The 17695-nt window shown below is 34.5% G+C and overlaps 1 protein-coding gene across 1 annotated transcript in view; it reads left to right on the top strand.

The window, feature by feature from the left end:
* UHMK1 (U2AF homology motif (UHM) kinase 1) overlaps nucleotides 1-16198 on the top strand; it is a 25382-nt gene extending 9184 nt beyond the window's left edge. The window contains exons 5-8 of the mRNA XM_012639613.1: nucleotides 7007-7083; nucleotides 7236-7334; nucleotides 11046-11134; nucleotides 14957-16198. Of these exons, the coding sequence (XP_012495067.1) occupies nucleotides 7007-7083; nucleotides 7236-7334; nucleotides 11046-11134; nucleotides 14957-15103 (412 nt within the window). The 3' untranslated portion in view covers nucleotides 15104-16198. The remainder of the gene's footprint in view (nucleotides 1-7006; nucleotides 7084-7235; nucleotides 7335-11045; nucleotides 11135-14956) is intronic.
* The last annotated feature ends 1497 nt before the right edge of the window (nucleotides 16199-17695 follow it).

Raw genomic sequence — 17695 nt, 5'->3', positions numbered from 1 at the left:
TTTTTCTCTTTTTAAATTTCAGAATATTAAAGGAGTACAAATGTGTTTGTTACATGGCTTGAGTCAAGGCTATAAAAGTGCCTATCACTCGAATAGTGTTCATTATACCCATTAGGTGGGCTTTTGCCCCTCCCCTCCTTCCCCCAGCCCCTGCTTGATTTCCAGTGACTTTTACTTCCCTCTGTGCACTTGTGTGCCCATCGGTTAGTTCCAACTTATTAGAGAGTACGTGTGGTGTTTTCTTTTCCATTCTTGAGATATTTCAGTTAGGATAATTGTCTCGAATTCATTCCAAATTGCTGTAAAAGATTAATTCATCCTTTTTAATGGCTGAGTAGTACTCCATGGTACACGTATACCAAATTTTGTTAATCCATTCACGAATTGATGGGCACGTGGGTTGATTGCAGATCTTTGCGATTGTGAATTGTGCTGCAGTAAACATTTGAGTGCAGGTGTCTTTTTGACAAAATTATTTCTTTTCCTTTGGGTAGATATTGAGTAGTGGGATTGCTGGATTGAATGGTAGGTATACTTTTAGTTCTTTGACAGAGTTCCATACTGTTTTCCATAGGACTTGTACTAATTTGCAGTTCCATCAACAGTGTATAAGTCTTCCTTTCTCCCTGAATCTGTGCCAGCATCTACTGTTTTTGAACTTTTTAATAAAAGCCATTCTAGCAGAAGTAAAACAATATCTCATTGTGGTTTTAATTTACATTTCCCTGATGATTAGTGATGTTGAGCATTTTTTCCTGTGTTTGTTGGCTGTTTGTCTATCTTCTGAAAAACTTCTGTTCATGTCTTTTGCCCACTTTTTAAGGGAGTTGTTTGGTTTTTTCCTCACTGATTTGTTTGAGTTCTTTGTAGATTCTGGATATTAGCTCTTTATTGGATGTGTAGATTGTGAACATTTTCTTCCATTCTGTAGGTTGTCTGTTTGCTCTGTTGATTATTTCCATCCCTATGCAGAAGCTTTTTAATTTAATCAAGTCCCATTTATTTATTTTTATTGTTGCTGTAATTGCCATTGGGGTCTTAGTCATAAATTCTTTGCCTAGACTGATATCTAGAAGAGTTTTCCTCACATTTTCTTCTAAAATTCTTGTGGTTTCATGCCTTACATTTAATTCTTTTATCCATCTTAAATTAATTCTTGTGAGTGATGAGAGATAGGTGTCTTGTTTCATTGTTGTGCAATGTGGCTTTCCAATTTTCCCAGCTCCATTTATTGAGTAGGGCTTCCATTCCCCAGTGTATGTTGTGGTCTGCTTTGTCAAGGATCAGTTGGCTGTAGGCAGATGGTTTTATATCTGGGTTATCTATTCTGTTCCTTTGGTCTATGTCTGTTTTTGTACCGATACCATGTTGTTTTGGTTGCTATAGCCTTGTAGTATAGTTTGAAGTCTGGTACTGTGTGATTCCTCCAGGTTTGTTCTTTTTGCTTAGGATTGCTTTAATTATTTGGGCTCTTTTCTGATTTGAAATGAAGTGTTGAATTATTTTTTCTAGATCTGTGAAATATGCCATTGGTATTTTGATAGGGATTACATTGAATCTGTAAATCACTTTGGGTAACATGGACATTTAACAATGTTGATTCTACCGATCCGTGAGCATGAGATGTTTTCCCATTGGTTTGTGTCATCTGAGATTTCTTTCCTTGGTGTTTTGTAGTTCTTCTTGTAGAGATGTTTCACCTCCTTGGTTAAGTATATTCCTAGGTATTTTTATTTTCTTTGTAGCTATTGTGAATAGTATTGAATCTTTGATTTGACTCTCAGCCTGACTGCTCTTGGTATATAGAAATGGTACTGATTTGTCTACATTGATTTTGTAGCTTGAGACTTTGCTGAATTTATTTATCAATTCCAAGAGTCTCTTGGTGGAGTCTGGAGTCTTTGGGGTTTTCTAGATACAAGATCATATCATCTATGAAATCGATAGTTTGACCTCCTCTTTCCTGATTTGGATACCCTTTATTTCTTTCTCTTTCCTGATTGCTCTAGTTAGGACTTCTATGTTAAGCAGAAGTGGTGACAATGGGTACCCTTGTCCAATTCTTAGGGGGAATGTTTTAACTTTCCCCTTCAGTGTGATTTTGGCTGTGGGTTTGTTATATATGCCTTTTATAATTTTGAGATATGTTCCTTGTATGCTTAGTTTGTCAAGAGATTTTATCATGAAAGGCTGCTAGATTTTGTCAAATGCTATTTCCGCATCTACTGAGATGATCATCTGGTCTTTGTTTTTGCTTCTGTTTATGTGGTGAATCACATTTATTGATCTCCATATGTTGATCCATCCTTGCATTTTTGGGATGAAGTCCACTTGGTCATGGTGGATTATTTTTTTGATGTGCTGTTGAACTCGATTTGCTAGTATTTTATTGAGGATTTTTGCATCTATATTGACAAGGGATGTTTGTCCCTTGTCAATATAGATGTCCCTGTGGTTTTCTTTTTTTGTTGTGTCCTTTCCTGGCTTTGGTATCAAGGTGATACTAGCTTTGTAGAATGAGTTGGAGAGGATTCCCTCCTTCTCAACGTTATGGAATAATTTCTGCAATATGGATACCAGTTCTTCTTTGTAGGTCTGGTAGAATTTGGCTGTGAATCCATCTGGTCCAGGGCTACTTTTTTTTAATTGGAAGACTTTTTATTACTGCTTCAACTTTGCTGCTTATTATTGGTCTGTTTAGGAGTTCTATTTCTTCCTGATTGAGTATTGGAAGGTTGTGTATTTCCAGGAATTTGTCCATTTTCTCTACACTTTCTAGTTTATGTGCATAGAGATTTTCATAGTATTCATGGATGATGTTTTGTATGTCTGTGGTATCAGTTGTAATATCTTCTTTTTCATTTCTTATTGAGCTTATTTGGGTCCTTTCTCTTCTATTTCTGGTTAATCTAGCAAGAGATCTATCAGTTTTGTTTATCTTTTCAAAGAACCAACTCTTTGTTTCACTGACCTTTTGTATTATTTATTTATTTTTGTTTTCCATTTCTTTTAGTTCTGCTCTGAGCTTAGTCATTTGTTTTCTTCTGCTGGCATTGGGTTTGGTATGCTTTTCCTTTTCTAGTTCCTTGAGATGTGATATGAGGTTGTTAATGATCTTTCTGACTTTTGATGTTGGCATTTAAGGCTCTGAATTTTCCCCCTAGGAATGCTTTTGCTGAATGCCTTAGATTTTGATAGCTTGTGTCCCCTTTGTTAATCAGTTCAGGGAATCTTTTGATTTCCATCTTAATTTCATTATTGACCCAATAAATGTTCAGCAGCAGATTGTTTAATTTGCATGACTGTGTGTAGAATTGAGTGTTACTCTTGGAATTGATTTCTAGTTTTATTCCACTATGGTCTGAGAAGATACATGATATGATTTCAATTTTTAAAAACTTGTTGAGACATGTTTTGTGGCCTAAGATATGATCAGTTTTGGAAAATATCCCATATGCTGATGAGAAGAATGTATATTCAGTAGAGTATTTTTGAATAAAATGTTCTATAAATGTCTGTTAGGTCTATTTGTTTCAGGGTCCCATTTAGGTCCAGTGTTTCTTTATTTTCTACTTTGATGATTTGTTTAGTTCTGACCATTGGGTGTTGAATTCTCTGGCAATTATGATGCTACTGTTTATTTCCTTGTTTAGCTCTAGTAGAGTTAATTTTATGTATCTGGGAGCTCCTGTGTTAGGTGCATATATATTTAAGATTATTATGTCTTCTTACTGAATTGCTCCCTTTATATAATGACCCATCTTTGTCTTTCTATGCTATTGTTGATTTAAAGTCAATTTTGTTTGATATGAGAATGGTTATACTAGCTCTCTTTTGGTTTCCATTTGTGTGGAATATTTTTTTCTGTCTTTTCGCATTGAGCCTTTGTGCATCCTTGTGGTTGAGATGGGCCTCCTGGAAACAGCAGATACTTGGATTGTGTTTTTTCATCCATTCAGCCAACCTTTGTTTTTTGAGTGGCTCATTTAAACCATTAACATTAAGAGATAGAATTGATATGTGGGATGCTGTTTTGTTCATCATGTTGGCTAATACCTTATTGCTTTGTTTTCCCTCCTGTGCTATTGTTTTATTATAAGAGTTATGAGTTTTAGCCTTTTGGGGCAATTTTATACTGGTGGGTATCTGTAGTACTAATTCATATATAAGGCTGTTTTGAGTATTTCCTGCAGGGAAGGTCTGGTCATGACAAATTCCCTCACTGTTTGCTTGTCTGGAAAAGACTTAATTTCTCCATCAATTGTGAAACTTAGTTTTTTGCAGGATATAAATATAAAATTCTAGGCTGGTATTTTTTCTGTTTAAGGTTGAAGATGGGGCCCTACTCCCTTTTGACTTGTAAGGTTTCTACTGAGAAGTCTGCTGTTAGTCTGATGAGTTTTCCTTTGTAAGTCAATTGTTGCTTATGTCTAGTGGTTGGTAGAATTTTCTCCTTCATTTTGGCTTTGGCTAGGTTGATTACTTTGTGTCTTGGGGATGTCCTATTTGCTCTCCTTCACCCCGAGTGTCCCACATTGCTTCTCTGTGATTTCACAGTGTTCCTTCTGAGAAGAGCTATCTGTAGGTAGGCATCTGCCTGCAATTTACACTGCTTTCCTTGAGAGCAGCATGCTCACAGACTGTTTCTAGTCCACCATCTTCCTCTGTCTTTTTTGAATCAATTTTTTTTCTAAACCTAAACCATTCCCTTTCCCTTTGAGCCACGGGTGCCCAGCTTCTCTTGAGGTCTCCTCCTGATGGCGGCTTCAGGATACTCTTTCAGCAGCGGCAGCCAGACCTCATGCCAACTCCTGCTGGAGGCTGCAGGGGAAACTTTCTTTTTTTTTCTGAGTTTTTTTGATCCATGTTTGGTTGAATCTGTGGATGGGGGTACCTGTTGATGTGGGACTCATGGATATGGAGGGCTGACTGTAAGTGCTTGATATTCTTTCTTTTTATTTACTAGTTCTCAAGATAATGAGTTGGTTCCTTGTCATCTTCTAAAGGTGATCATTCCCTTTTTTAAAATTCAAAGTTTCATTATAAACTAATGGAATTAAATATATTTTATGTATTTTAATTCATTGCAGTTTTTATCTTATTTGAAGCTGAAATTGTCCCATCTTTGATAAATGGAAACCTTTGCATGTTGGTTTTGGCAGACTGTATTATCTTTGATAGCTTCCTTGCTATGTGGTATGATAAGATGTTCCCACTTCATCTTATGCATTTCCTTCCCCAGACCTGCAATTAGCCATTTTTCCTAGAAGCCTGGTTTCTTTTAGAGGAAATGGTATTTTAAAACCACAGTCTCTGTATTAGGAATACTCGTTGCTACTAGGGGGGTCATTGTTTCTAGGCCTTTTAAGTGGACAGAATTCATACTGATGTTTCCAATTCAAGTTCAGGACCACACAGTTTTTACTTTTATTTTATGTCTGTATCTCTTTTCTTCCTCATCAAGACTTGTGGTTCTTAAGAATAAAGGAAATGCCAGAATTAAAATATTTCATAATTACCCAGTTGCTTTACTCTACAATAAACATAAAACAGTCTCAGAATAATAGTACTCTAATAAGATTAATTAAAATAGTTAAATTATTTTTGCATATGGTCTTCCTATTCTCCCATTTTAAAAAGAGTTTTATGTGCATATATGTAGCCACTGTATACTGTATGCTGTCTGTTTTAGTACTCTCTCATTTAATTTTAGTTCTGCATGTAACTGGATATTTAATATTCACCATCAGTCCTTGTGTTGATGTCTTTCTAATCATTTTAGTTTGCTGAATCTTATTCTCTAGATCATAAGATGAATAGTCTCTGAGTTTTTGCATGTTAATAGTTATTATACTGTGCTTATTGTACGTGAAAGTCTGTTTAGCTGGATAGAAAAATCCTTGGCATATATTTTTGTTTCTTAAGTGTTTTAAACATGATACTGAATTTTCTTCTGACATACAGTGTTTCTATTGAAAAGTTTGATAACTCACGAATTGTCTTTTTATTAAAAGTCACTTTGTGTCTAGATGCTCAAAGGATTTCATCTTTTTCTTTAAAGACGAGTAATTTTATCAGAATATATCTTGATTTTGATTGTTCTAGGTCAATATTCTTAGGTTCTTAGGAACATGGTGTGCCTTTCAACGTGTAGTTCAGGTCTTTTTATTTGTTTTTGAAAAGTGTTCTTAAATTGTAGTTTTAGTTTTCTGTTCTCTTTTCTTTTTTAGGTCTACAGGTTACTCGTCTACATATGTTTGATTTTCTTTACCTACATTCGGTATTATCACTTTCTCTTGAATCCATATTATCTCTTTCATTATTTCGTTTTGATTTTTTAAAAATTTTCTCCTTTCCGCTTTCTATTTAATATTATCTTGTATTTATTCAGCCTTGTATTAATATCTCTTCTAGCATAATCTTATTTTATGAAGATGTTTTAAATTTCTAATTCTTTCCTGAGTTCTATAACCTAATTTTTGAGATTTTCTAATTTTGATTCATGTTGCTCTTTCATATCTATATCATAAGTGGTAGGTTAATGTGTTCATCTGTATGTGGTTTTTGGCTATTTGGTGTGTCCCTATAGTTTCGTTATAGATGTTGTTTGTGGGTTTTTTGTTTTGCTATCGAGTTGCTTTATTATTAGGGATATTTGACAAGATTCAGTCATCATCCCACCACTTTTTTTTTTTTTTAATTGCATTACCCTAAATCTGTGTCTAATTTTTTTTACTCACTCTTACAGAGTTTGGGTCACTTTCCATGTTTCATTTATTAGTCAAAAACATTATTTTAGATCACAGTATAATGTTATAAGTATGTATCATGATTTATTGAACCATTTGCTAATAAATGGCATTTATATTCTTTACAGATGAATGATAGAATAATCATGCTAATATAATTAATGCTGTGATGAACATTTAAACATTTTTATTTTTGTTGATGGTTGCATTTTCAAAAGATCTGGCAGTTTATAAACATACCTGTTTTCATGTTTTAGCATGCTTCATGATGATCCAAGCAGAAGAATTCCTGCTGAAATGGCGTTGTGCAGCCCATTCTTTAGCATTCCTTTTGGTAAGTTGTATATGTCTTTTGTTTTTTTCTTGGTCATTTGACAGTCAAGTAAGATATCAGGAGTAATTTATATTGCCAAGCTCCTTTGCCTGGTGTTCACCAATTTAGTTGGGGGGATTTATATTTAACTATATTATGGTGAACTTTAACAGCCCCTCATATTGAAGATCTGGTGATGCTTCCTACTCCAGTGCTAAGACTGCTGAATGTGTTGGATGATGATTATCTTGAGAATGAAGAGGAATATGAAGGTTAGTGTTTTCTAAGTTATATTCTAATGCATCTTTCTTAACTAAGTCTGGAATAGATTTATCTATTCATAGGATTCTCACATTTCCCTAATTTATAATGTCCTTTTGACTCTTTTACATATCATCTTTACCAAATCAATAAAGAAGATTAATTTTCCCAGCAACTTCTATCTCTCTGGTCTGTCTCTTCTAGCCCTTCTTTATGTTGTTATTTCTCCATTTGAGCTTTCTTTTTTTTGCTTTTAACTACTCATTCATTGAAGACATATTTACTGAGTACTTTCTTTGTGCCATTCTGGGATTATTCCCTGTCTTTAGTATAGTAGAGGAGACAAATTTATAAATATACAATTATAGTGGTGATAATCTGGTCAGTTAAAAGCTAAAGAGGTAGCCAGAGTACAAACTTATTTGCTATGTTTAAGAATTTGGATTTTATCCCAGACATAGTAACATTGGAACATAACCTACGTGAAAGAATTTTTTATCAAGCACAGAACAGTCCCTGGCTTATGGTAAGTATTCAATGAATACTTGTTCTTTGTTGAGTGCAGTAAGGAATTATTAAAAATTGTAAGTAGAAGAAAGATATGATCAAACTTGTAGTTTAGTAGGAACATTCTGGAAGTAGAGGGGAATGGACTAAGGCGGGCCAAACTTGGACCAGGGTCAACAGCTGTGAAGCATTTACATCAACCTATTACTAGAGAGGCAATTTTGTATAGCAGTTAAGAGTGTAGTACAGTGGTGGTTCCAGAAATTTTGCAAAAGAGATGAGAGCCTTGAAGATCAGCATAGCGGCTGGCTATTGGAAGTAGACAATGACCAATTGAGAGCGATCATCAAAGCTACACGAGAAGTTGCTGAAGAACTCAACATCGACCATTCTGTGGTCATTCGGCATTTGAAGCAAATTGGAAAGGTGAAAAAGCTCATTAAGTGGGTGCCTCATGAGCTGACCGAAAATCAAAAAAATCATCGTTTTTAAGTGTCATCTTCTCTTCTTGTATGCAACAACGAACCATTTCTTGATTGGATTGTGATGTGTGACAAAAAGTGGATTTTATACAACCATTGACAACCAGGTCAGTGATTGGACTGAGATGAAGCTCCAAAGCACTTCCCAAAGCCAAACTTGCGCCAGAAAAAGATCGTGGTCACTGTTTGGTGGTCTGCTGCCGGTCTGATCCACTACTGCTTTCTGAATCCCGGTGAAACCATTACATCTGAGTATGCTCAGCAAATTGATGAGATGCACCAAAAACTACAGTACCTGCAGCTGGAATTGGTCAACAGAAAGGGCCCAGTTCTTCTCCATGACGCCTGACCACGCGTTGTACAACCAGTGCTTCAAAAGTTGAATGAATTGGGCTATGAAGTTTTGCTTGATTCACCATATTCACCTGACTTCTTGCCAACTGAATACCATTTCTTCAAGCATCTTGACAACTTTTTGCAGGGAAAATGCTTCCAGAACTAGCAGGATGCAGAAAATGCTTTCCAAGAGTTCGTTGAATCCTGAAGCATGGATTTTTACGCTGCAGGAATAAACAAAGTTATTTCTCGTTGGCAAAAATGTGTTGATTGTAATGGTTCCTATTTTGACTAATAAAGATGCATTTGAGCCTACTTATTATTACAGTGATTTAAAATTCACAGTCCGAAACTGCAGTTACTTTTGCACCAACCTAATAATAAAAATTAAAAGAGCCAGGTCTATGTGTCTCTAAAGCTCTTTTATTAATATTTTTCTATTTCAAAATATCAATTGCTTAATATTTAATATTCTCCTGTAGAAAATTAAAACATTACAGATAAGGCTAATTTTACCACAATACCTCTTGTGAGGATAAATCATTTCATGTTCTTGAGCTTTAATATAGTTATCTGCCGAGTGAAACAAATGTGCTTTCTTTGAGTCTGTGATAATTGTAAGAGTCTCCAGTCTTAGCTTTTCAGGATGTCTATTTATCTGAAAGAAAGTCTTGCCCTCAGCATTGTTTTAGTTAGGTCACTAAGGTACAGTGGCTCTAAATAATCTCTGAATATCAATTCAAAATACTACTTACATCCTTTAAACCTGTCTACCTACTGTCTTCATCACCTCATTCTACTCCACACAATGTTAATCTCTATAAAACTCAAGATTGGGCTTTTTTGAATAAACCTTAGGGAGACTGTATCTACTCTTTTCTTTGTATTTTGCTGTGTAACACATTTTTCTGCTTCTAAATACACTGAGTATTTAAATTTTGCATAAATATTGCCATTAAATGTTTGTGTTTAAGAGTCGCCACATGATCTAAAGTGCAACAGATAATATAGTACCATTAAATACCATTGTTCTGATTAGCAGGATCATCATCAAATAACATGTATTAGTTATAGGTAAGTTTGCTTAGCTAGAAATTATTATATGTGTTGGAACAGCTGTCTTGTAATTTTGATGGGGGCAGGGAAGGAAGTTAAATTCAAACTTTACATTGTAGACCAAAATAAATTTCAAATCAAGTAAAGATTAAAATACTTGAAAAAGAAAAAACAAGTGAGGGAATGAAATAATGAAGGAAAGAAAAGAAAGGGCTGAGGGAAGGAAATAGGGCAGGTAGGGAAAGAAGAAAGGAAAGAATTTTTTTAAAATTAAAAAATTATTGGAAAATTTTATTTTTTAATATTCCTGGAGAGGGAAAGGCCTTTCTCAAATATGGTACAAAAACTCAGAAGCAATAAAATAATGATTCAACAAATTCTACACTGACAAAAACTACCCTAAGAAAGATTTAAAGACAAATAATAATTTAAGACAAAATATTTACATCTATTATTACAGACAGTTTATAGGAAAGGAAATACAAATGCATTTCACATGTGTTTTCAGACTCACTTATTATTGAAATGCTAATTAAAACCAAACTACAATATCTTTGTTATCTATCCACATTGACACATTGTGGGTAAGAGGACAGGAAAACAGACATACTCATATATCACTAGAGAGAATTTACATTGGTAAACTTGCATGAAAAAACAAGTTGGTAATTCTAACAAAATTACAAATTCATGTCAATTTTGATCCAGCAATTCCATTTCTAGAATGTCAACTTAGGCATCCACAAGTGAAATGAGATACGAGCAGGTTTATCTATTCAATATTGTTTTTAATGGCAAAAAGTTTGGAAATTCTTGTTTAATTATGTAAAGGACATACTAGTTTATTGAACATGCATAGAGTAAAATACTTCACAATCATAAGAACAAATGAAGAAATTTTATGTAATGATATTGAAAGGTCTTAAAGATATGTTGTTTAATAAAGAAACAAGATTGGAAATTTTTACTTACAGCATACATAATCATATTTGCCTATGTACACTTACGATTATGGCAGAATACAGAAGAAACTGATAATATTTGTTGCCTTCAAAATGGGGAATGGAATGGCCGTTGGGAAGGTGGGGGGAAAATTTTATTTTTTAAAATTTTGAATTATTTGAATGTGTCAACTATTCAGAACATTAAATTTAAAATATAAAAAGAAAATTTTTAAATGCTTTGAATTTATATTCATAAAGTTTAATTTTAGAAGATACAGAAAATGACCTTATTAGTTAGGATATGTATTTCTGAATTCTTTGATGATTTAAAATTTTAAAATATTGAATGCTTGTTAATTATATCAAAGCAGTTACTGTCATGTGTTTTAATACCCAGATGTTGTAGAAGATGTAAAAGAGGAGTGTCAAAAATATGGACCAGTGGTATCTCTACTTGTTCCAAAGGAAAATCCTGGCAGAGGACAAGTAAGTGAATATTTTTGTAATTGTGGAGTTATTCAGAGGTTATTAAAGTTGTGTTAAATGTTTTAGTTTTATAGAAAGATATACACAAATTTTACTAAGGATTATGAATTTTGCATTTTGCATGATTTTTATTTTGTGCTTTCTACTTTTTCTAAAAGTTCTATAATATGTTTATATTTTTTAATCACTTAAAATTTGTTTTTAAAGAAATATTAATCTACTTTTGAACCGTTGTAAACAGTGGCACCAACTAACTCATGCTAATTTATATCAAGTTCGGCTAAAGAAAAATTTTGGTTCAATTTTGTTCTAATTAAGTAGAGGGAGAAAATCAGTTAGGTTAGGTTCTCATTGTAATAGAAACTATCAGTGGTAATTTAAAGAAGGAAAGTATGCTGGACTGAGAATCCTGGATCCTGAGTTCCAGTCTCGGTGTCACTAGTTTTGTGATGATCTGCAGTTCCTCCATTTGTAAAATGTATGGCCTAAACTGTAATCACAGCATTTTCTTTAGAAATTCTGTAAATTACATGACAGAGAGTATAAGAAAATCTTTATTTTATCTGTAGTGTTTTTATTTTTGAGAAACAGGATATTCTTTTACTTTATCTCTGGGTTTTTTAATCTTGACACATTGACATTTGAGCCTGATGATTTTTTGTTGGGGAAGCTGTTCTGTACATTATATTATAGAATGTTTAGCAGCATCCCTGGCCTCTACCCACTAGATGTCCCCGCACCCCCATTGTGACAACCAAAAGTGTCTGTAGACATTGCCAAATATCCTTTGAGGGGTGAAATTGACTTTGGTTGTGGATTATTATGTATCTTATGACTTAGTATTATGAAAATTCTTGGCAACTGAAAAAATATTGAAGAAATTTTATTTGAGTATTAGTGAAAAATTATTGCCAATCTAGTAATAATAGTATTCACCTCATTCAGTGTCAGGAGCATGCTAAATGCTGTTTAGTCATTTAACCAATATTTATTGAGCATCTATTATGTTCTAGGCACTTAGCATAAAACAATGATCAAATCGGACCAAAAAATAAATGGTGATAAGTGCTAGGGAGAAAAATAGATTGAGGAAGAGGCTTAAGGAATACTGGGGTAAGGGGAGTTGCACTTTCAAGAATGGTAGTAGGGAAGGACATGCTGAGAAGGTTACATTTGAATCAAGGTTTAAAGGAAGTGAGACAGAGAATTCTAGACAAAAGAAACAGCAGGTATGCCTGATAGATTTGAGGAGGACTTCTACTCTCAATGAGGAGAAGGTTTTGGAAGATTTTGAATCAGGAATTAACATGATCTGACTCAATGTTTACCCCAATGGCCAAAATGAAGTGGATGACACAGAATAGAGAAACAGGAGAAATAATTTCAGGAGAGAAGTATGTACTTTTAAAGATAATGTGAATAAAAATTATCAATGAGAGGAAATTTGCTATGTTGAGAAGTTTTCACTGATACTTAAGAAGAGAGTGAAAGCAGCTTTTGATAAACTCTTGGAATCACAGATTTAATTTATTTAGCTGTTGAAAATGTCTATTACCTAGTTGACAAAGCCAGTTTTCATTTGAATTTTACAATTCAAATAAACATGATTTTTTAAAGAAACATAAAAACCACTGAAAAACATTAATACATTATGAATACATCTCATACAATTACAAAAAAGTCCAAGATTAAAATAATATAGCTCGGCCAGGTGCGGTGGCTCACGCCTGTAATCCTAGCACTCTGGGAGGCCGAGGTGGGTGGATCGCTCAAGGTCAGGAGTTCGAGACCAGCCTGAGCAAGAGCGAGACCTTGTCTCTACTAAAAATAGAAATAAATTAGCTGGACAACTAAAAATATATAGAAAAAATTAGCAGGGCATGGTGGTGCATGCCTGTAGTCCCAGCTACTCAGGAGGCTGAGGCAGGAGGATCGCTTGAGCCCAGCAATTTGAGGTTGCTGTGAGCTAGGCTGACGACACGGCACTCTAGCCCGGGCAACAGAGTGAGACTCTGTCTCAAAAAAAAAAAAAAAAATAATAATAATTTGCTCTTATTTAGTGTGGAATAATGTGATGTGTAAAATTATAGGTTACCTGTAACGCAAGGAGTATGATAAAAAGCATGCTATTCCTTCTCTAAATGCATGTCTGCTCATTTATTGAACTTTGGTGTATAAGTTTGGGATTAATTAATCAGGTAAAAAAATCAGAAATAGATTCATTATTCTCATTGGACATCATGTTCTAACTTTCCTTTTGTATTGAATGAAAAAGCCAACATCTACTTTTACTGTTTTGGAAAAATAGCTATAAAGTATTTCTAAGATGAAATAAAATGAGCATTAACTAATTATTTATTTTAGTATATAGTTCAATAATAGAGATTTTATTATATGAAGTACCCTACTCTGAAAGAGAGCACATAAAATTTTATCAATAGCATTTTTCCCAAGCAGTTATACTTAAAAAGCCTGACCGGCTATACTGCTTTGGCCATTTGGAAGTACTTTTAGTTCCAGGTAATGATACATTTTAGGGATGGGTTTTAAGAATAGCTGACAAGTACCACTTACCTTTATATATGTGCACTTTTTAATATTGGATAATCTCTACTTTGTTTTTAAGAGCTATGTGTAGCTTGAAAATAATCATGGGGTAGAAGAGGCAAAATCAGTCCCACCTCTCCATTTTTCAGTACATATGAATTTGGAAAATCCTCTCACAGGCCCAAAATATCCTAGGTCTCGTGTCATACATCATCCTTAACAGAAAAATTTGCGTAAGACAGTGGATGACCAGTCATAGGTGGGGTGTAGGGCTGTGTTTATCAGTGAAGGAGGATTCAATGAGAAATAGGGTACTATATTAGGAATTGTCTTTTTTTTCATGCCTTGGTAGTTTTTATACCCTATGGAAATAAGTTTGTTTTGTCAAGTGGGAAGAAGGGCTCCTGTGAAAGAGGATATGAAAAAGGATAATCTGCCTGAACTTATAAGTAGATTGATTTTAGGAAAAGGTATAAATGAAAGTTGAGGATCTCGACATTGATTTTCTAAAATGATCTATTCTCACATCCCCTTGCAAGTCTCTGAGTGTCCCAGGATGCTGGAACATCAGTTCAAAGACTGTTACCATAACGAATGAGGCAAACAACCAAGGAGGGAGAGGCAGTTCTTTATCTCATTCACTGGTTTATGGGGCAGCTGAGAACCAATCATTTCAAATCCTTTTGCCTTCCTGTAACTTTTGCTTTAGGTCAAAACAAAAAGAATTTGTAAATTATATTTCTACCCCAGGTAGGAATTCAGATGCTCTGGAAAAGGAAATTACCTAGTTTTAAACTTCTTCCTTACTATAGTTATGGCTTACAGTTTCCACAGATCTTTTAATAGGTATAATTTCCAGCAGCTTTTGAACAATATATTTTTCTTCTTCCACTTCTAAAAGTGCAGATTATCTTCAAGGCACCCTTGAAATGCAGTTGCTCTCTGGGCTGTTCAGCCCTACTTTTGACAAGTGTCTAGTACTGTTCATCACTCTTATATGAACTTGGCAAAAGGTTTTACATCTTTCACCCAACTTGTCTTTGATAGATTTTTCAGAATTGAACTGAATTGTAAAGAAGTATTCTAAACCTTGCTGTTCTAAATTGTGGTTCATGGACCAGCAGATTGGTATCACCTGGGAGTTTGATTAGAAATGCAGAAACTTAGGCCACACCTTAGACCTATGGAAGCAAAATCTGCATTCTAACAAGATCCTCAAGTGATATACAATCTTGGTGGAAATGAAATTATTTTGTTTTCTCTGTCCTCCTTCAGGTCTTCGTGGAGTATGCAAACGCTGGTGATTCCAAAGCTGCTCAGAAATTGTTGACTGGAAGGATGTTTGACGGGAAGTTTGTTGTGGCTACATTCTACCCGCTGAGTGCCTACAAGAGGGGATATCTGTATCAAACCTTGCTTTAATCAGTAACCTAAGGACTATTTCCTGTTTCTCCTCTTCCATTTCCTGGGTTACTGTATTCCACATCTGAATGCAGGAGTACCCCCCTTACCATTTTAAGGGAGTACTTTTTACATTTATTTAATCCTACTAACATGCAGCCATTGCCCAAGCAGTGACTGCATCGCAGACATTTGGCACTGAGTAGGACAAGACCCCTCAGCTATATATTGAGGGGTTTTAGAGCATCCATGTGGGCAACCTTTTTTTGTGCAGTAGAGCAGGTACTGCTCTTTAGTATGTAACCTAAAAAGAAATTAATTATTTCATGTGACCATGAAGCAAAGGTGAATATGTTGTAGTGAATATTATTAACAAATTTGTTAGGGTTGATGACATCACTTAGAGATTATTCCTTTATGTTGTCAGGTGGTTCTTATTGTTGATATCCATAGCTGGTACTGGATGCTCTCAGTAATGTTAAGTAATTGTCAAGCAGCAGTTACCTACTGTGTTCTGAACACTGAGTTGTGAATCTTTTTAAAGGAGTACTGTAGTACTGAATATTCCTTTAAAGAAACTGCAGTGAGCCTATCTATGTGTTTTTTTTTTTTTTAAATTAAGGCTTTTAAAATAGAAAGCTGATGCTTGATCTTGCACAATTTTTATGTCTAGTATGTATGCTTGCGTGAGTGTGCAGGTGTGAAAGATTAGAGAAAATGTGGGTCAGTATACTTTATAGTGTGAATCTTGTGAGCCAATTCCGTCTGTACCCATCTCTTCCCCACCTGTTTCACATCTGTAAGATTTAGTGTATGTGTTTTGAGAGTTGGTCAGTCTGATAGAATGTAATGACAAAACAGTTCATTCCTGAGAGGCTCATAGCTAACTGGTGTCTAGCTTAGGGTTAAATTGAAACTCTTAAAGTGATTGGAACAAAGAAAAAGTTTTGCTACCTATAAATCACCCCATCCTTCAGTCTACTTTAGACCTTGTATTGGCTCATCTATTTTGTACTAAATCTCCTATAATTGTAAGATTTCTCAAGATGTGGCTCTTCCTACTATGATGGAAGATTGGAGTGGGTCAAAAAGAAAGAATTAAATATACAGTGAAGGGAAAAGAAAAATAGTCAAAGAGAGGGTAAATAATCAAGGATTCTTTTTTCTTCCTTTCTGTCTCTCTCATTGTCCCCTCCCCCTTCCGTCATTCTCTGCCTCTACCTGTAGCTGAAGAAAAGCTAGAGGAACAGCATCCCAGGTAGTCTGGCTTTTGACTGCAAGGAAATTAAGAAAGGTATAGATACAATAATGTAGAAGTAGAAAGGAAGAAAAGCTCAGAAGAATTCTTAAAAGGAGTTATAGCAATCTAATGTGTCCCTGAGAAGAGGATGCCAGTATACATGAGTACGTGGACCCAGGTTGATTACATGGTTTTAAGAGTTATAATTATGGATTCTTCTCACTTTATGGTAGATTGTCTTTAAAGGTATAAAAATTAGAAAACCTTTATAAAGCACTGATTATATAAAACAAAGCAAGTTGTATACAGGTTATGAATTTTTTGCCTGTTTTCCTTACCTGAATGAAATTTTTATTTATTAATTTTTTCCTAAGGAAAAAGTCTTTTATATCTTTCCCTGCTTTAAGCCTCCTCATATAATCTCTCCTTATATGTGCCATGCAGATTACTGAGAGTCCAATTAGAATTTACATTTCAGAGAATGAATTATTTTCTCTATTCAGTCACTGACATTTTAGTTATTTACAGTTACCAAGTTATTGAAGACTCTCTTTTAATATTTATTATGAAGCCAAATTTGGTAGGAGGAGGCTGATTTATGAATTACCAAAGGGTCTTGCAGCATGGTCCCCAATACGTGCCCTTAGAAGGAATAACTATTATGTTTTATTTTGGCCCTTTCAGAGGTTGATTAGCTAGTTCGTTTGCAAGTCAAAATTCAGGAGAATAGAACCAGTATTGTAAAGACCTAAGCTCTCCTAAATCATAAATGTTTGTATGAGTAGCACCTTTTGTGGTGATTAGAAACATCAGGTTTTTACATATATACTGATGAATACAGAATACTAGTGAGTTCCTTTTAAGGGCAAGTATTCTAGGTTAGCACATGTAACTTTCTCATCCCCCTCCCTGAAAAGAGAAATCCTTACAAATCAACTGCAGGTAGGCTTTTGAGCTTAGTCATGCAGTGTGCTGCTAACATCTTAATGCTGAAGTTAACAGCATTCTTTGATCGTCATCTTATTGCTGGTGTAGTCATGCGTATGTTTAGTGTTTAACACTGTAGCATATTTTTACAGAAGATACTAACTAGATTTTAAGGGAGCTGAGGCAATAATTGATGAGCCTTGAATTAACCATGGATTGAATTAAATACTTCATGTTAAAGCCACAGAATTAAAAAAAGATGCCTCCTATGATTTAAATTGTCATTTTATAACTTTTAGCCCATTCTACCAAAGATGATGTTAGCAGACTCTCCCTCCTTCCTCTGACAGTATCAGAAGTTTAATCTTAACATCTTTCTTAAACCGGAACCAAATATTATCAGAAGATGCAATTTTCATGATTCTTTTAAGATGAAATATACGCAC

This window comes from Propithecus coquereli, unplaced genomic scaffold, assembly GCF_000956105.1.
Source record: "Propithecus coquereli isolate 6110/MARCELLA unplaced genomic scaffold, Pcoq_1.0 Scaffold140, whole genome shotgun sequence".
Taxonomy (NCBI): Eukaryota; Metazoa; Chordata; class Mammalia; order Primates; family Indriidae; genus Propithecus; species Propithecus coquereli.
The sequence above is the reverse complement of the archived record's forward strand: the minus strand, read 5'-3'. Positions and strand labels throughout refer to the sequence as shown.